Here is a 20547-nt window from a genome sequence, read left to right on the forward strand (position 1 = left end):
ATTGAATTTAACATTTACATTTGCTAAGTTACCATGGATTATTCCAATTATTTGGTCTCTAGGATTAGTGATTCTTTTATCACAAATTGCTAGACTTATTGGAGAATTAATTCCTTTCATGTATGTGGATTTAACTAAAACTTGAATGGTACTAATATGAATCCATCCGATTTTAGATCTTTTTTGTTGATCTCTAATTTTTCCAATTTGTTTATTTACATCTTGTTCATTTATCAGGGCTATTTCAAGTTCCCCATTTGCAGATTGTATTTTTATCGGAGTTTCAATTTGAATTTTTCCATAATATATTATATTTTTTCTATTAAAGATTTCTTTTAAAGGGTTTTGTTTGTTAAAATTATCATTGGGTTTAAGATCTAATTCTGTTTTTAAGATAGCTTGTTTTTCATTATCAAGTAAAGCAGTTAGCTTATAGTAATCAGATTCTTCAGTTATTTCTATATCTTCTAAATAATTCATAACTTAAAGAGATTGAGATAAAGATGTACCTTTCTGGAGAATAAACTTCTTTATTTACTGCTATTTTACAATATGTGTTTTGTTCTCCAGAGGGGAGATTTTACAAATTAATTCCAGAGGGGAATTTCTTAGAATTATTTTTCTAATGACTTTGGTGGTCAGACTTCAGAATCGCCTTGGCTTCTTCCTCTTTGCCCTCCTGGCTTGTGAGTACTTCTAGCCTCCTGCTTTCTGATTTCTGCCCCTCTTCAAATGACTTAGCACTCTATTTATAATGGTTGGGTTTGATGGACAAATCCCATCCTTACCCTACTTGTGACGTCATTGCATGCGTCACTGAGCACTTAGTTTGCACCAACTACATTATTGGTGCTTTTGTGATGTAAGCTCTTACGTCATTCAACAATAATGTTGATGGATGACTCAGATGTCTCATCCTCTTCTTTTCCCACGTGGGTGGGGTCTTCAACATTGTTGCTTTCTTCAGACATTTCTGAGGTGCATAGCTGGCACCTATGGTCTTCTTTGTCTTTTAGTAAATGGCATAGATTCCTCCTTATCCCGTCAGGAAGCTTTTCCAGTAATCCAGAAAAGTTGTAAAATGCTGATTCAAAATCTACTAGGAGTCTCATCTCTCTTGATTCAATTTGGTTTTTCTTACTAGAAACAATTAGAGTGTTTCTACTTTTGTAGTTTATTCTTGTTCTGGATTCTTTGTTTATTTTTTGGGCTCTCTCGAAGACTCTTGCCAATGTGCTGGCTAATCTACCTTCGTCGCTATAAATTGATAGATCTTGAACTTGTTCTATTGGTTGAAAATCTCCTGGGAAGACTGACATGAAAACTACTTGAAATGCTGGGATCAAACATTCTCCTTCTTCATTGAAGATTGGCTGACTACTTGTAAATTTTAGGGATATATCCCTTGGTTCTCTTGCATCAATCATATTTTTAAATTTTTTCACTGCATCTATAAAACCTGCAGGAAATTCTTTGATAATATTTAAATTGTCAAAAATTAGGATCGTATCAATTAATCCGTATTGGAAAAACTGATATGTATCAGAGGGTGAGGCCTCTGGGAAGATTACCAGCTTTGTTAGCTGTTCTTTGTTAATGGGATAATATCCCAATGTTGCTCTTTTGTCTAGAGTCCAGTTTAGAACCAGATTTAAGGTTTCTCTACAGTTTGATCTGCAGACCCTTTTCTTATCATTTATTTCGGCCCTTGTAGGGATATTTTTCATTAGTCCAGTCCTTTGGGCTTGGGCTGTTCTTTGGATTTGGACTGGAGCTTTCTCTGCTCTTTTTAGAATTTGCTCGGGATGGAGCGCTTCATATTTTCTGAGGGATTCTTTTGCTTCTTCTATTGTCAAGAATCCTCCTTTGTGAATAGTTTTGGGTTGGTGAGTAAATGGGGCTGCTTTTGCCCAATCATCATAAACTCCTTTCATTGGGCCATTATAGATGACATAATATTTTTTGTCCTGAGTTGATTTTTTAATTATTTCTGCCAGAGTTTTATTTTCAGAAATTTTTTCAATTTTTGGTTGGTCCACCACGCTTAGCTGGCTGAATTCTGATGGTGTTGTCAATATTGGTATTGAAGCAGCTAATGTTGTTTGCTGGGTTGCTTTCATGGCTTCTATTGCCTTCTTGATGGATTGAATTTGAGCTTTTAGCTGCTGACAGTGATTGCACTTTTCAAGCTCTCTTTCAAGCTTCTGGATTTCTTGATTCATTGTGTTGACAATGAACTCCATTCTCTTGTTAATGTATCTGCAATAATATTTTTATTTCCTTTAATATACTCGATTTTTATTGGGTATTGTAATAAGAACATTTGCCATCTTACCAGACGACCCTGATTATAATCAGCTTGTAAATTATATTTAATAAAACCTGTTAAATAACTTGAGTCTGTTCGTAAAAGAAATTCCTTGGGAAGAAGATCTATCCTCCATTTCTTAATAGTTTTTATTGCTGCTAGAGTTTCTTTTTCGTGGGTAGTATACCTCTGTTCTGTTGTTGTAAAAGTTCCAGAAATATATCTGCATAGTAATTCTTTTGAAGAATGTTTAGAATCTAGTGATTCTTTTTCTTTGTTCAAGCTTTTTTCAGCTTTTTTGGCTTTTAGACAACCTGACCAGGTTTTGTCTGAAGCATCTGTTTCAACTATTAAATAGTCATTTTCTTCTGGAATATAAAGTTCTGGAAGATTTTTACAAAGTTCTTTAATTTTTTGAATCTGCAGACTATCCTTTTCTTCCCATTTCCAAATTTTCTTTATGCTTATTTTTGAAAATAAGTTTTTAGTATAATCTGTTATATTCTTTAAAAATCCTTGATCAGAAATATAATTTATGCATCCTAAAAATCTTTGTAATTGTTTTCTATCTTCCATTTTATCAGGAAATAGATCTACTTTTTCTAATACATTTGGTTGAAGTTTTAACTTCCCTTCAGAAGATAGAATTAATCCAAGAAATTCTATTTCTTGTTTTGCTAGCTTAGCTTTCTTTTTACTAAGGACTAAACCTTTTTCCTTACATCTTTCTAAGACAATTAGTAATTTTTGAAGATGATCTTCTTCATCTTGTTTTGTAAAGATTAGTATATCATCAATGTAAACTAGAACGAAATCATTTAAATCTTTTAAATTTTCTTCCATAAATCTTTGATAAATACCTGGAGCTTGTTTTAGTCCAAATGGTAGGACATTCCATTCGTAGAGTAATACTCCGGTTGATTCTTTTGTTGGACAAGTAAAGGCAGTTAATTTCTTTGTTTCTTCGTCTAAGCGAAGTTGCCAATATCCTGATTTTGCATCGAGCGATGAAAACCAAGTTGCTCCTTTGATTTTTTCTAGAATGGAATCCTTTCTTGGGAGCTTATGAGCATCACCTATGGTTGCTTCATTCATTTTTTTATAATTAATAACCATTCTTCGTTTTCCTCTTTTAATTTCATTATTGTTTTCAACATAGAAGGCTGGGGCCGCATGAGGGCTTTTACTTAGTCTTATAATTCCTTTATCCAAAAGATCTTTACATTCAGATGAAAATTCTTCCTTATCTCTAGCTGAATAGGGAATTCTATTTGGAACATTTATTTCCCTTGTAGGAACTTTTAGCTTAATGCTTATTAATTCTCTGTTTGTATTTTTAATATCTAAGGGATTTTCAGCACAGACTTCATTTAAAAGTTCTTCTATTTTAATTTCAAGATTATTTTTTGGAGTTTTTATTTGGAAGAATAGGTTTAAATAACATTCTTCTAGAATAGAAAATATTTTGAATTTTAAAATTTCGTTTATAGTAGTGGTTGGGATTTTTATTAATTTTGCCCTTTGATTTAGAGAGGAATCATATGGGGCTTTTAGAACTATATATGTTAATTCTTGAATAAAAGGGTGATATAGTTTTAAGAAATTATTTCCTATAATTAAATCTATTCCAGATTCTAATTTATATATAGATGGAATAATGAATCTGTAATTTTGAATGAAGATTTCAACCATTTCTGTTTTAAAATTAATTTTGTGTATAGATTTATCGGCTATTCTAATTCTTAGTGGATTTTTTAACCTTTTCCAGTCAAGTTTTAAATTTGAACTTGCGAAACATTTTGTTGCCCCTGTGTCTATGAAGGCATTAATAAATTTTTCTGTAATCTTTACAGTAATAAATGTAGCACTATTACTCAGTTCCTGAGTTTGTTTCTGAGTCTGTTTCTGAGACATATTCAAAAATATATTTTAGTTCATCATCAGATTCTTCTAAAGGTTCCATAAAACAAGTTTTTGCAATTTCCAGTTGTTTAGTTAGGCCTTTTTTATCCTTCTTTTTTGGACATTCATTTGCATAATGTCCTTCTTCTTGACAATACCAACATTTACAGTTTTCTTTTTTATTTGGGCAGAAGTTTTTTTGTTTTTTATCGATACTTCTTTCCCTAAAATATCTCTTTTTTCTCCAATTTGGATAATATTTTCTTTTTCTAAAGTGATATTTTCTTTTTCTTTGGATATTTTTATAAGGATGGTATTTTCTAATATTTTTGTTAGAACCATATTTTTGAGGAATTTCCTCATTATCTTGACAACAGATTCTAATTATATTATTAAATCTTTTCTGAGTAGCCTCTTGCATACAGCGTTCTTTTATTTCCTCTCTTATAGCGAAAGTTGCTCCACCAAAATTATTTTCAATTGCTTTATTATTTATTTCTCTTATAAATCTTCCCATAATAATTTCATTAGCAGGATATGGAAGTTTTGTGATATACATGCTAAGATAATGATTTTTATCTTCTTCTTTTAATTTTAATAATATATTCTATATTCACAAATATAGGATTCTATATGGCAAAGATCGAATATTTGAATATTGGCCAAATGATTTTTTGCCTCTAAATACTCTCTTTCAGAGATTTCTTTTCCATGATCTATGACATTTTTTCCAAAAATTCTTTGTATAGAACCCTCATTATGTATGCAATTTTATCATAAGCTGTTGTTTTTTCAGTTAATTCTTCTATTACTTTGTTATCTACTGATAACATATAATTTCTTATAGTTCCTTTTGTGTGGAAACCTATGAAATTCCAGATATCCATTTCAGATAAATCATTTAATTTTGGGTTTGTATAAGCTTCTAATAGAAAAGAGTTCATCCAATCTTCGAAAATTTCTTTTTCGTTTCTTTTGCAATCTAAATCAAGCATTTTTTCTCCCTCTAGCTCTTGGATTTTAGGAACGTATTTAGATGGTATTTTAGTATATTTCGAGTTTTTGCTCATAAAACCTTTTTTAAAAGCATAATTTTCAAAACTTGTTTCCCATTTAAATTGGGTTTGATTACTATTCCCAGATGTTCCAGCTTCATCTTTTACTTGTACTGGATTTACTGGTTCCTCATCACTTGAATAGTCTAACACATATTCTTCTCTTTCAGAAATTTCTGGTTCTTCTTTAATCTGAAAACCTTGTTCCACAAAATTGTCTTCTTGAGCCATTTTTAATTGTTTAAAAAGCATTGTAACTTCTTCTAATTTTTCATCAATATTCATAGTTTTAGGGGTGGTCTAATCTTTAGATTTGTTATATCAATTTTACTTTGGGTTTCCTCTTTCTTAGGAATTTCTTTTTGGAAATGTTTATCAAAAATCTGCTCAATTTTGTTTATTATATTAGACTCTTCTTTTTCTTTATTTTTCTGAAATTTTAGAGAAACTAATATTTCTTCAAGCATATCTATTATAGAATTTAGTTGTGGATTAAAAGTATGATGAAGATGGGGATAATTGTCTCCATAATAACATTTTTTAGGAACTCCATGTGAAATATAAGTTTTTTCAGGTTTTTGAAGTCCTTCAATGAAACTTATAGTAAAATAAAGATTTTGAGAAAAATCATTTTGTATTGATTTTAAGAATTCAGTGTCATTACAATTGATATTAGTTAAAATCATTAATTTTTGATCTATTAATTTTGATAACTTAATTATTTCATCTCTTAAATCTTCTAATTTACTTTTTTCCATTAGGTGACGCTTTTGAAGAGTTACGGTTTTTAGAAAAATGTGGCTTTAGAATGTATGGCTTAGATTTTGCCACGTAGGCGTCTTTACCATAAAGTCAATTTTGGGATCTTTATTTAAGTGGTGCCCTAATATAATATGTATAGTTTTGATAAATCTCGAATGCTGTTACTTTATTCAAAAGAAAACACGTTCTTTTTGAATTTAAGACCTCTTAATTAAAGAATAAGATACTATCTAAAATAATATTATATTTAAGTAAATTTGGTGTCTATTAATGTACTACTAATAGATTTAAAGTGAATATATACGTATTATATTATATTACAAAAATGCTATATACAATTAAAATGAATATATATTATTATATTATATTATATTACAAAACACTATATATAAATGAAAATTAGTCATTATATATTTATACATATATATAAATTTATATATTTTTTAATTGAATAATTATCCACCAAACTATTTAAACTTATTATAGTAGAATATTCAAATAAATATGTAATAATAAATTTTTTTTTCCAATAGCATAATAAATTTTTTTATAAGACACCAAATATATGGATCAGAGGATGCAGGGTTGAGACTTAAGAGTAAGAGTTGGTTTGGTGTTATGCAAAGGGAATATAATGTAAGACACTATACTGCGGTGCGGTGCAGTGCAGTTCAGTACGGTGCAGACGTGCAGTTGTTGAAAAACGAATGAGTGAGCAGGACAGTTGGTCCCTCCAAACCTTCATGCACCCCGATGTGGATACAGGAAGTAAAATATTTTTTATCGAAAAATATCTACTATTAAAGATAATAAATAAATTACTATTATTGAAAAGTTTTGTAATAAGATAAGAGTATTGTTTTTTATATTATAGAGATAAATTTCGATCGAGATAATGCTCAAAATGATCTATGAAATTCTCAACTCGTTTTAGATTAGTCTTCCACTTTTTAAAATGATCAAATAAATTTCTCACTTTCAAAATTGTGAATTCCCGTTAGTCCAAAAGTTACTAGACGTTTTAACGGCGCTGATGTGTACAGTTAAGTGCCAAATTGGCTGTTTGATGCACGCTTATGTAGACATATAATGATTTCAACTCAATTTAGTCTCCAAAATTTAGTTAAAATACCCAAATTGATCTATTCCCACTTATAAAACCCTAACCCCCTAAATCTTCATCTTCATCATATATTCTTCTTCCTCTCCTCTCCTCTTCGTTGTTGTTCATAGTATCCTCTCAAATTTTATTTGTAGCTCAAAAGTCTACTTGCAAGTTGTTAGTTTGAAAAATATTCTGACATCTGATGCATGAAACCTTGTCTCTCAACAAATTTTTCTTCGACAAGTATACCGAATTTGTCGTCAAGTAAAAACTCACAATAGAGTGAGGTCGAATCCCACAGGGATTGATTGGTCAAGCAACTTTAGTTGGAAGAGTATGCTAGTTGACCTGAACAGAGTGTAGTTTGAGAATGGCAGAAAATTAAATGGCGGAAAAGTAAATAGCAGAAAATAAAGTGCAGAATCTTAAATGGGGATTTGGGGTAATGAGCATGAAAATAAATGACAGAAAATAAAGAGAATGGGTAAGATCAGAAATGGGGATTCATTGGGCTCAGGAGATGTTGTATTCTCCAGATCAAGTTCATTTTCATCTCTTCCTCAATCAATGCATCTATTGATCTCCTTGACAATCTTAGGTGATTAGATTCCAATTACTTGGTAATCCAATCTCTCTAAGCTTGAATAATTGCCCAATTCCTTGATTTAATTGCTCATGAGAAGAGATGAAGTATGGTCACTGATTATACCACATGCATTTCCAAATCAAAGTGTTGAGAGGATTACATGTCACTATATCTGCCCAGACCTCAATTTGGTCCAACATGAGAAAGCATTTCTAACATGATCTCCTCATCCCTTTTCCAAGGCTCAGAGGAGATCCAATTATGGAGAGTTTCTTTTCCAATACAACTAACCAATTGAATTAAGATCGAAAGCTTTCTAGTAAATCAAAAGAGAAGAAGAAGAAGAAGAGAATGAAAACTATAATTGATCCATCAAATTACAACAGAGCTCCCTAACCCAATGAAAGGGGTTTAGTTGTTCATAGCTCTAGAAATAGAAAATGGCAGAAAACAATACATCCCAGCTAAAGTGCAGAAAAGTAAATATACAGAGAGTAGTTCTCCAAAGTGCATGAATACGTGTGAATGCACTCAACAGAAGGCTCTTCCCAGCTTGTGTACCCACAACTTGCAACTTTCATAGGGTATGCATGCGCACACCTCTCATGTGTACGCACGAGTCATAACACCCGTTCTGCTCGGTGCGTAGGCACACAAACCAGAACTTACAATTTTCTACAACATCACAAAATTCAGATTTTTGACACCAATTTTCAACGATCATATCTTTTTCTACAAAATTCTGATTTTTACGAAATCTATATCGTTTTAAAACTCTTTGAATTATCTTTAACTTGATTTAAAATCCAATCAATTTCAAAAACTGGGGCTTAAGATATGATCTGCCAAAACTGGACAAAAATTCGTTTTTACAAAAAATCTTTAAACCTCAAATTTACCAAAACTCTCAATTCAAAACTAATTATTTCACATCCAAAACAGCTCCAATGTACCTAAATTATATTTATATACCTTCTCATCATTCTACAACTTAGCAACATATAATATCATCTATTTCATACACCAAATTCTACTTATAAAACTCGAATTTCAATAATTAACATCACAAAACATCATTTCACCATCCTCAACATTTATCAACATCAACAAGTCTCATAATTCATTATTAATCCTCATAATCATTATCCAACCCCACATCATAAATCAACATAATCATTTACCAATATTTCACAATCATCAAAATTATCATATATCATAATTATCAACCACCAATTCAATCCTATCCTAAGGTCTGCTAGCCTAAGTGTCCAAAAATATTACATATTATATCGAGGAAACTAAAATCATACCTTGACCGATTTCAAATATGCACCAGATACCAAAATTTGACCTCAGCCAAACTTCTACAAGTTTCCAAGTTAATTCAAGCCACCACAACCAACCGAAAAGCTCCAATAATCATAAATTCCAAACTCTATACATTATTAATTCATCATAATTAATACCTAGGATTTATCAAAATCATAAATTTATAAGAGTTTAGGACATTCTTATCTTACTCAATAGTTTTGGGGCCAAAATCTAACAATACTTCAATGCTACAATACCACTAAGAAATCAAAATCACAAAATCAAGTCAATATCAAAAGCTAAATTTTTGAAACTTTTAGGGCTGAAGAATGGAGAGAGAAGTTCAAAATTTTACCAGTAAAAGTTAGTTAGAACTAATGGGCTCGGCGAGAGCTTCGCATAACCACAACTAAGACGCGAATCGGAGCACCGTAGCTTAAGATACAAGCAAAAGAGTGAGGAAGTGAACAGTATTTCTTCTTCCCTCTTCTCTCAACCCATGCAGCTGTAAGTGTGTGGGATTATGAAGTTATGAGGCTGAAATGGCCTCACTTAAGGTTATATATATATATATGTCGGATTTGGGTCTAACTTGGACCCAGTCTAACTCATTAGCGTTTTTGGCTTGTTTGGCCCAAATCTTGGGCCAAACCTTTAGAATTAGCGCCCGGTTTTCAACTTTAATTATTTTCTAAGTTTTTCTATAGCTTTTATTATTCTCACGCAGTACCAGATAGACTTAAGCCAGTACTGCTAGCTAATTTATCGGCACACGTTTTTACGCAATTTTTTCCAAAAAAAAAATATTTTTCAATTCATAAAAATCTACTTAATCCAAATATTATATTTAAATTTTATAATTAATATTCTAAACTTTTGCACCTATTTTAAAAAATTAAATTATTTTAATTAAGTAGTTAAGTAATTACGGTTATTACATTAGATATTTATTCTTTTTGAGTTTCAAAAATTTTTTTAATAGTTCTAAATGTTTCTTTTCTTATTTTTTGGAAGTTATTTTTCTAATATTTTGTTGGATATCTCATTTTGTTAGGTTTTAGAATTTTAAAAAGATTTTGGATATCTACTTTTTGTTAGATTTTGAATGTTTATTTTTGTTATGTTTCAAATGTTTCTATTTATTATAAATTTCTAAAATAATTTTGGAAGTTTTAAAATAAATTTTAGAATTTTTAAAATAATTCTTGAACTTTTTACTATATTTTTTAAAATGATTTTAGATATTTGCTATTATTTGGTGTTAGATTTTTTTAGATTTTGAAATTTTTTTCATTAGATTTGGATATTTCTTTCGCTTCAATTTTAGATGTTTCTTTTTTTTTTTTATGTTTTTGATGTTTTTTGCCTTTTGGATAATTTTTTTAATAGTTCTGATTTTTTTTCTTAGTTTTCAAAAGTTATTTTTCAATATTTTGTTGAATATGTCTTTTTGTTAGATTTTTAAAATTTTAAAAAGATTTTAGATATCTCCTTTTTGTTAGGTTTTGAATGTTTCTTTTTGTTATATTTTGGATATTTCTTTCTATTAAAAATTTTTAAAATAATTGTGCAAGTTTTAAAATGATTTTTGGAATTTTTATTATGATTTTTAAAATAACTTTGGATATTTATTATTATTTGGTGTTTGATTTTTTTTTTTAGATTTTGGATACCTTTTTTCATTAGGTTTTGGATTTTTTTTCTTCTAAGTTTTAGATGTTTATTTTTCTTATGTTTTGGATATTTATTCATTTTAGATTTTGGATAATTTTTTTAATAGTTTTAGATATTTCTTTTTTTAGTTTTTGAATGTTCATTTTCTAATGTTTTTGTTGGATGTCTTGTTTCATTAGGTTTTGAAAGTTTGAAAAGATTTTGGATATATCGTTTTTGTTAGATTTTGGATGTTTATTTTTTTATGTTTCTTTTTATTAGAAATTTTTAAAAAGATTTGAAAATTTCAAAATAAATTTTTAAAATAATTTTTGTAATTTTTAAAATAATTTTAGATGTTTGTTTATTTGGTCTTAGATATTTTTTTTTAGATTTTTATTTTGTTAAATTTTAAATGTTTCTTATGATAATTTAAATTCAAATTCTCTAAAAAAAAATTACTAGTTGACTACAGTTAGCCACACTCCCCTAATTAGTTACATGGCAGAATTTTTGTTGTAATTCTTTCTGTTGAACAATAGAATAAAAATAAAAAATATTATTTTAAGAGTAGTTGTTAGTTTTATTAATTATAATTATGATTTACATTTTTGTTTCACAACCTTAAAGATAAGATTGTCGTTAAAAAAAAGTAATGTAATGAATAAAAGTAGGTCTGAGATTCAATTAAAATAATTCTATTAATTAATTAAAATTACTATAAAAAAATAATAAGAATGTAATAAATCAAACAAAATAGAAGGAATGATTTTTTTTTAGAATTTCTTCAATAAAATTATCTATTTTCTTTAATTCTTTTCTAATTATGGCTTTTTCTTTTCTATTCTATTAAAACCTTCCTCTTATAACATTGTTACATACTTACATTATTTCATTATTCAAAGTATTTAACTTTTATAACGAACTATCTCAAAAGTATATGTATCTAGTGTAATATGCATGATAGTGTCTAATACTTTACATTAAGAGTGCAATTAAATTAATCCCTAAACTTCACGCCAAAAGAAAATAGAAACATGTGAAAGGTAATATGAATTATGAATTAATGTTCAAAAGCAAATGAAAACAATGAGTAGGAAAATTTGCTTGTCCCAAAAGTTGACAGGGATGAGGTTTTCCATTTGAGAAAACTAGAGTTTAATTTATGGATATAAAGCATGTTTCCTTTTGATATTGATGGATGAAGGAGCTTGAAGCTTGTGTGGCCTTTCACATTCATGCTTATACTATTTTTGTCTTTTTGAGGGGTGGGACTTAGTTCATTCATTTGTCAAGTATTTAGAGTCTCCTACATACCCTTTTTTCCTAAACGTAAAAAAGGCAAGCCACACTAACAAAAAATGCTTAACCATATGTCTCATTCCTCAACTCACAAAAGGAAAAAAACATCTTTGACAAAGGCTTAGGGATACAAACACTAGACTCAAACTACATAATAAATTGACAATTTAATCCAAAACCATTCTATATCTGTATGCAGAAATAAATTATAGCTAAATATATAGTAATACTACATTCGGTCTAAATTAAGTGTCCAATATTAATTCCGTAAATTGACTAAAATAATTATTTTAGTTAATTTTAGATAAATTAAATTTATATAAAACTACCTGTATTAATTTTTTTATTATACCAAATTCGTTTCTTTTACTATTTTTATTTTATTTAACATGACTATTATTTAAAAATTTAATTTTGATGTACTATTAATATAAAATAGATTTAATTACATAACATCACATTAACAAAAATAACTATTTTTTATATTAATTACTTAAATAATTATTAAAAAATGGATATAATTAAACGATTAAGAAAAATATTTTACACTTATATCAAAATTAAACTCAGCTATATAAAATCAAGAAAAAAAAATTCAAAGGTATATTTTCATTTAGAATTTTTCATTTATTTGAGTATTTGTTCCTACGAGCGATATTTTTTGGGTATTAGTTTTAGTAATTACATTAACTAAACTGATTTAAAATTAATATTTATATTGAATATAATATTTAAAATGAGATCGATATTAGTAAAAAGAGATTGTATCATTCTAAAGAAAGACCAATTAAACGATATCACTTGTATAATTTATTATATGAAATAATTAAAAATAATACAACATTTAAATTAAATTGAGACCAAATATTAAAGTCATAAATTTTATATTGAATCTCAAATCAATTTTTATGATATATAATTTCATAAATATTTATGTTTTATTTTATGAGATCTAAAATAAAATTGAACTAAAATCAAGTATTAAAAATGTTCTAATTATATAAGTTAAATCGAGCCGGATAAAATTTGGTAGCCTAGACCCTTAAGTCTAATTAAGCATGTTAACTATTAAATTTTTTTGTTGTTGTTGTGAATGGTATTCTTTCAATCCAACAAATTAAAAATTAATCCGTCGTGAATTTGAGCTTAATTTAAAGGTTTGTCGCTGACCAATAATTACGGGTAAAAAATCATAATAAGCCAACTGGCTCAGAAAATTACGTAAATACGCCAAAGCAAAAATCGTTACAGCAATAAGCCAGATCGTATTTTTATATAATTCGAACCAGGTTGGTTCGAACTCTATTAGTTAGTAAATCGAACCAGGTTGGTTCGAATTATGGTTTTTTTTTTGTTAGTAATTCGAACCAGCCTGGTTCGAATTAGTAATGAAGGTAATTCGAACCAACCTGGTTCGAATTATAGAGAGAGAATGTCTGCATGTAATTCGAACCAGGCTGGTTCGAATTACACCAATCATAGTTCGAACCAGGCCGGTTCGAACTATGTGTGAGACTGACTAAGCCGTGTATCTATGGACGAGGCATATCCGAATCAGCCAAAGAGATGCGGCCTATGTCGCTAACCCGGACACAGTTCAATAAGAGAAAATAAACGCTAAACTGTTTCAAGATTCATTGATCATACAGAATGAATGTCCCAGAACACAAATTAAAAAAAAACATAGATAAACAGACTATAACATAACAAAAAAAGTACAAACCTGGTTCATACATGGTTGAACTTTAAAGAAAAAAAATACATAATTAAAAAAGCCATATTCATTACTACTCGCAACAATCAAACTAAAAGTCATGTGCACTAATGTAAATAATACTGACACTAACAACATGGGATATAATCTAAATAACTCTAAGACTAGCAAGATGGGCACTAATGTAGATAATGCTAACACTAACAACATGCATACTAACGGTGTCCTGTCTCAGACGAGCCTCCAACCTGTGGGCAACTACGTCGCGTGTGTCCGGGTTGGCGACATAGGCCGCACCTCTTTGGCCGATTCGGATCCGCCTCGTCCATATTCGTCCGTATCCTAGTGGATCTAGGACGACCCTCTCTGGCACGCCTCATGGCAGGGTCTGGAATCACCGTGGGCCCGTCGTAAGGTGGCCAGAAGCCCTCCGGGATGGGAGGTGTGAATCCCATCCGATACACATTGAAGACCGAGCTAATCTGATAGACGCTGTGAACGTAAGAGGTCCAGGTGACCCGTGAGTATGCACAGCACGCAAGTGCGTGCTGACACGGGAAATGAAGAGCCTGGAAGTACCCGCAGTCACATGTCCGAGAGGCAAGTGATACTCTGTAAGTACCCAAGGAGAAAGAACCAGTCGGAGTAGTCTCTGCTACAGTGAACTCGGAGTTTTCCCGGTCATACAGCGTCACCATGAAGCACCTGGCCGTCTTCATGTTGGCCTCAATACACTTCACCAAATGCTGACTGAATTGTTGTCCTGTTCCCATCTGGGCCTCAGCCTCTCTCCCCTTGCGAACAAACAGTTCCGCAAGCCTACAATATGTTGCCTTCACCAGGGATGATACAGGGAGATTTCTGACCCCCTTCAGGATAGAGTTCACACACTCGGAGATGTTCGTCGTCATGTGACCGAATCTCCGCCCCTCATCACGATGCTGAGTCCACAACGAGTAATCAATCCGGTTCGCCCAGTCACACATCGCCGGATCTTCAGATCGCAGGATATCAAACCAGTAATCAAATTCAACCTCGGTCTTCGCATACGCCGCGTTCACTAGTAGCCTCCTAGCGTCTTTGCCCTTGAAGGTTAGGGCAAAATTAGCCGCTACGTGTCATATGCAGAATGCACGGTACGCAGATGGCGGTAGCCAACCGCCGTCAGGGGCCTCAAGCGCAGCCTTGATGCCGTTGTGCCTGTCCGATATAACCAGCAGACCGGGCTGCGGGGTCACGTGCTGTCGAAGGTGTGAGAGAAAGAATGTCCAGGATTCCGCATTCTCACCCTCTACTAGTGCGAATGCCACAGGTAGAATGTTGGAGTTCCCATCCTGTGCAATCGCGATGAGCAACGTTCCCCCATACTTCCCATACAAATGTGTGCCGTCAATGCTGATTAGCGGCTTGCAATGACGGAATGCCTCGATGCAGGGCGGGAAAGTCCAGAAAAGTCTGTGGAAGTACGCTTGAGATTCGTCCACCTGTCCTTCAACTCGAACCGGGCTCGTCTTCAGGACCACAACACTCCCAGGCATCGTCAGCTGGACACCCAAGACCCACCTAGGCAGGTCGTTGTAGGACTCATCCCAGTCACCGTATATGAGGGCAATAGATTTCTGCTTCGCCATCCAAACCCTCCGGTAAGTCGGCCTAAAACCAAAGTGCGCTGCCGTGGCGTTCAGGAGCACCTTGATGCTCACGGATGCATCGGCCCTAACCATTGGCATAATGAAAGCCGAAATCACATGATAATCCAAACTCCTGTGGTCACTAGAGATGGATGTGGCCAGGCAAGTGTGAGGTCCATTGTACCGTTTGACCTCCCAGATGCCCTTGCGCTTCCGGAGACTCAGTCGAATCAACCATGTGCACCCATTCCCAAACTCGGAACACTTGCCCACATACCGGCGGTGATCGGACTCCACCACCTTGTACTGTACCCCTCGCCGGATGCTGTAAGTCTTCACACTTAAAAGGGCCTCATCTTTATCCTGGAATTGCTGACCAACCTGGAACTCTGTCAGACCGGTACTCCCTTCCGCATCTCTAGCTCCGAATCCAACAGCGTGCCCCAAGACCCCCTCATGTCTCATGGCGTCCAAGTCCAATGAGGAAAAATGTGGTGGATACTGCTGTGTGCCAGAGCTAGAACCACCTACCTCCAATGCAGGCCCAGTCGCTCCAATATCATCAGCGCTATCATCGTCAATCATATCCGGCTCGACGTCATCCTCGTCTTCATCGTCCAAAAAACCGTCTCCTACGCCAACAGGTGCAACTCCCACTAAAGCGTTCGGCAAATTTTTCCTTTCCACTACCTCGTCGCCTTCGGTGGCATTGAGGTCAACAGCGAAAGATGGGGAGGCGACATGTTGGACCACTGGTTCGTACACAGGGACGGACGAGGAAGCAACGGCAGGCCGGGAACTAGAACCTGCTGCATTCGCTATAGTGTTCGTATTCCTGTTCGAACCGCCGGAGCTGGATACAACATCAACCAGCCGGGCCAACAACTCCGGTGTCCTCACCTCCGGAAACTGCCGCCGACAGAGAAACATTACTTGTAAGTCCGCATCATTATTAATCGTGAAGCAATCATACTTCACCGTATTCTGTAGCACCGTGACTGGAATGCGATAGAAAAACTTCTTTACCCGCTTCGCACCCTCCAGACCAAGCTTCATTAGTACAGCGCTAACAAGGTCATCGTAACTCGTCGTAGATGTTATGACAATACATAGAGGATTCTTATCTGTGAACTTTACTCCGGAACGAGTTTTTCTATTAACAGATCCTCTGTGGTGCACCAAAACAACAAAACTCTCCTCACTAGCCATCCTACTCCCTCTAATGAGAGTAACTCACGTTTGGAACCATATATATACAGTCAGTCTCACACATAGTTCGAACCGGCCTGGTTCGAACTATGATTGGTGTAATTCGAACCAGCCTGGTTCGAATTACATGCAGACATTCTCTCTCTATAATTCGAACCAGGTTGGTTCGAATTACCTTCATTACTAATTCGAACCAGGTTGGTTCGAATTACTAACAAAAAAAAAACCATAATTCGAACCAACCTGGTTCGATTTACTAACTAATAGAGTTCGAACCAACCTGGTTCGAATTATATAAAAATACGATCTGGCTTATTGCTGTAACGATTTTTGTTTTGGCGTATTTACGTAATTTTCTGAGCCAGTTGGCTTATTATGGTTTTTTACCCAATAATTACTGTATGCATAAAGCAAAATTCAAATTTCTCTTAACTAAACGAGTAAATTAATCACTCGACAAACTAAATTGGTTACTAACTATTTAATTAAGCACCCCAACTAACTATTTTCATCAATTAAAATCAAATCAAGTCATTAAATATGGAAAAATTGATTGATTAAAAACTAATAATAATAATAATAATAAAACGTATTTTTTTAGAAACCGAGGAACTAGTAATAAGGACACTCATTATAGTGTTTATGAAACTGTGTTTGTTTTTGGATATAAAACACTAAAATAGGGATATAAAAATATAAAATTATGTTTGATAAATGAGATATTTATAAAAGTATTATGTCCAAAAATATTAAATTATTATATTTTATATCTATTCTGATAAAAAATACATAGAGATACTAATAAAAAATATAATTTATTTTTTATTTTTTTATTTTTTATTAATTTTTATAATTTATACTTTTTATTATTGTAATTTTTTTCAAATTTTTTAAATAAAAAATAAAATAAATCAAATTTTTTTAATTTATTTTAATTTATTATTAAATAAAATATAAAAATATTCATTTTTATATTATTGTCTTTTATATTTTATTTTCGGTACTTATTTTGTTCGATTTTTAATATATTTAAAATATATTTTTGTAACATATTTCATAACTAATTAGGTATTGTTATATCAATTAGAGAACGAGAATAGTTTTGGTTAAACTCACTCAATATTTAATAAATTTTAATACATGCATAAAAATCACTATTTTCATTAAAATTTTTGTAGATGATTCTCACTCTATGTTTTCTTGAATGATCTACACCTCAGTATTTTTTATAGTTTTTTTTTTTTTAATTTTGGGAAAATAATTTTGCTACCCAATATAATTTTTCCACTAAACTTTTAAAACTATTTAGGTTATGACCTATAAGAATAAGATGTGGGGCTTGGCTTCTATGTTCGAGGCCTTTGATGGAAGCACAGTTATTTGTTCACTTACGAAGAGTATATAAGCCAAGTGGGGAAATCGGAGCTGTTTGGAGGAAAAGAAAGCCGTAAAACACAAAAAAGGAACTTGAAACAGGAAAAAGAAAAAGAGAGAGAAAAAAAAAAAGGAAAGTTAAAGACAACGAAAATAAAAATAAAAATAAAAATAAAAATAAAAATAAAAAAGAAAGAGAGAGAGAGAAGGAAAGCAAGAAAGAAAGCGAAATGTGAGAAAGGAAGATAACAGTGCAGAAGAAGGCCCTTTCTTTTTTCTCTCTCTTGAAATGTAAATTGTTATGGCGTGATTAACTTTTGCTTTTTCTCTCGACAGGAATCTTTGAAAATCGGAAGCATCCCCATGTAACAAAAGGAAAAGCTTAAAAAAAATAAAACTGAATTGTTTCTAAAATATATTTAAGAAATTGCTCAACGTGATGTTGATGAAAATTAGCCTTTGGGGGTAAGGAAAAATGTTTCTAAAATATATTTATTGGGTTGAACTTGTGAGAACTAAAATTAAACTTTGATTGAGGATTGTTTGTTGGTTGGGAACTATACTTATAATAAAGTAATTTTTTTTTACCGAGAAGAAATTCTTAACCGACGAAAACCTTTCATCAGTGACGAAACAGAAGTTGTTCTCGAAACCAAATCACTTTTATCGCGAGACGGTTCTTCCAATTCGTGCCGAATCAGGAGGTGTAGCGAGGGGTGGTGGTATATCCAACGGCACTCCAGCACACTACCTGTCTTTAAATCTTGGAGCAATGAACTCGACTACTGCAGAAGACAGATCGAGTAACTATACTTTGTCGGGTGAGATGGAGCTCGAGATTGGGTTGAAGTTTCTCAATAGAGAAACAGCGGTGCTTACTGTCAAGAAATACAACCTCCGCAGAAACGCGAAATACAAGGTGGTAGAGTGATCAAAGTCGGTATATATGTCGATGCAAGTAGTATGGGACCAATGTCGTTGGATGGTATGGGTTGCAAAGACCAAGTCTTCCAGATTTTGGAAAATTCAAAAATACCAAAGGCCTCATAGTTGTTTGGCAACTTCGATGTCGTAAGATCATGCTCAACTTGATAGCAATGTCATCTGCCAGCATATATTTTTCATGGTTCACGCTGATGCGACCATTTGCATAAAGGTGTTGCAAGGATCAGTAAAGTCAGCATACAGGTACAAGATTTTTTACAAGAAGGTTTGGCACGCGAAGCAGAAGGCAATTGCCAAAATTTATGGTGATTGGGAGGAGTCATATGACCATCTGCGGAGATATTTCAACGCTCTGCAAACTTTCATTCTAGGTATAACTTGTAAGTCAAACTTATTGGACTTTATTATTGATGGTGTTTTTAGTCGTTTCTCTGTTTTACTAATTAAGCATATTGATACCAGAGACAATTGTTGACCTACAAACGGGACCGTACTATGTCGACAATATATTGGACCGTGACAGTCTCATATTTCATCAGGTTTTTTGGTCGTTTCTGTCGTGTGTTTAAGCCTTCAAGCACTGTAAGCCACTGATCTCAGTTGACAGAACACACTGTAAGCAGAATGTAACAACGTGCATACTGAATGAGGGCTATTTGATAAGTCAGGTGAGTCCTGAGCCACTTCAACTTTATGTTAAACTTCGTTGTCCCTACTTGGCCGACTGGAACATCACCCAAAAGTTCTTGACACCATTGTCATATATCTCTTTGTTGGAACTTTCTCCATGACCTCAGAGTACCACTCACAGGCTCGCCATCAATAGGTAACCCTAATTGTATTACAACATCCTCTAAAATTATGGTACACTCACCCTAAGGGAGGTGAAATGTGTGCGTTTCGGGATGCCATCTTTCGACAAAAGCACTTATCAGTGGATTGTCATACTCAAAACTCTTTATTAAAAAAGTATAATTCCCATGCTTGGATCCAAACGTGAAAACATCAACAAGTGTGCCATGCGGAATAAGAACACGAGTGGGCTATAATAAAAAAAACATGAAAAATATAATTAAAAATACTCTTACCAAGATTAAATAACAACAAAATTAGTTCTAACAAGAATACTAATAACATAATTCACTAAACATAATCACTGAAATTAACTTTGTGAAACAAATGTCCAATATAAATTTCATCTAACCGATTAAGATTTTCTTCCACGTTACTTCCACCCCTAGTCATTTTAATTTTTTTTTCAAACCACAATACAATATTTTTTACCATAGCACAATTTGTTTTTCCCACCATCCAATTTTTTAAACTCTTTTCCCTTCTTCTGTATGTTCAACTTGGTCTCCTCCCCCTTCTTCCCTTTTATATTCAACCAACCCCTTACACTTCTGTCCATGGCCACCTAGCTTAACCAATGCATGCTCGTACAGAGATTGGTGCTCACTAGAATTTACATCTTTGACTGACGGGTCGCTATTTCGTAGACTCCAATTATAGTATGTCCAATTCGTGTTTGCCGCCAATGAGTTGCTCCATTTTGCTGCTGCTGCATCTGATTTGGGCCACTTCGCAAGTGCCATTCACGACGTCATCTAATTCGTAGTCAATCCTTCAGTCTGTCATGTCAGACCCATTTTGCGAATGCTGCCTTTCACTTTGCCATGCGCATTTTCGT

General features: G+C 32.7%; 2 protein-coding genes across 2 annotated transcripts; both read right to left on the reverse strand.

Annotated features, from left to right (window-relative positions):
• Positions 1 to 875: 875 nt before the first annotated feature.
• LOC130975319 (uncharacterized) lies at positions 876 to 1934 on the reverse strand. The gene has a single exon (XM_057900130.1). The coding sequence runs from the start codon at positions 1932 to 1934 to the stop codon at positions 876 to 878; it is 1059 nt and encodes a 352-aa protein (XP_057756113.1).
• A 12882-nt stretch (positions 1935 to 14816) lies between these two features.
• On the reverse strand, positions 14817 to 16538 carry LOC130975320 (uncharacterized). Its single transcript, XM_057900131.1, has one exon. The coding sequence runs from the start codon at positions 16536 to 16538 to the stop codon at positions 14817 to 14819; it is 1722 nt and encodes a 573-aa protein (XP_057756114.1).
• Positions 16539 to 20547: the final 4009 nt, after the last annotated feature.

This window comes from Arachis stenosperma, chromosome 4, assembly GCF_014773155.1.
Source record: "Arachis stenosperma cultivar V10309 chromosome 4, arast.V10309.gnm1.PFL2, whole genome shotgun sequence".
Lineage (NCBI taxonomy): Eukaryota > Viridiplantae > Streptophyta > Magnoliopsida > Fabales > Fabaceae > Arachis > Arachis stenosperma.

What these genes read in the sequence shown, in the direction of transcription:
- LOC130975320 (XM_057900131.1), bottom strand. Translation starts at nt 16,538, where the DNA reads ATGGCTAGTGAGGAGAGTTTTGTTGTTTTGGTGCACCACAGAGGATCT.
- LOC130975319 (XM_057900130.1), bottom strand. Translation starts at nt 1,934, where the DNA reads ATGAAAGGAGTTTATGATGATTGGGCAAAAGCAGCCCCATTTACTCAC.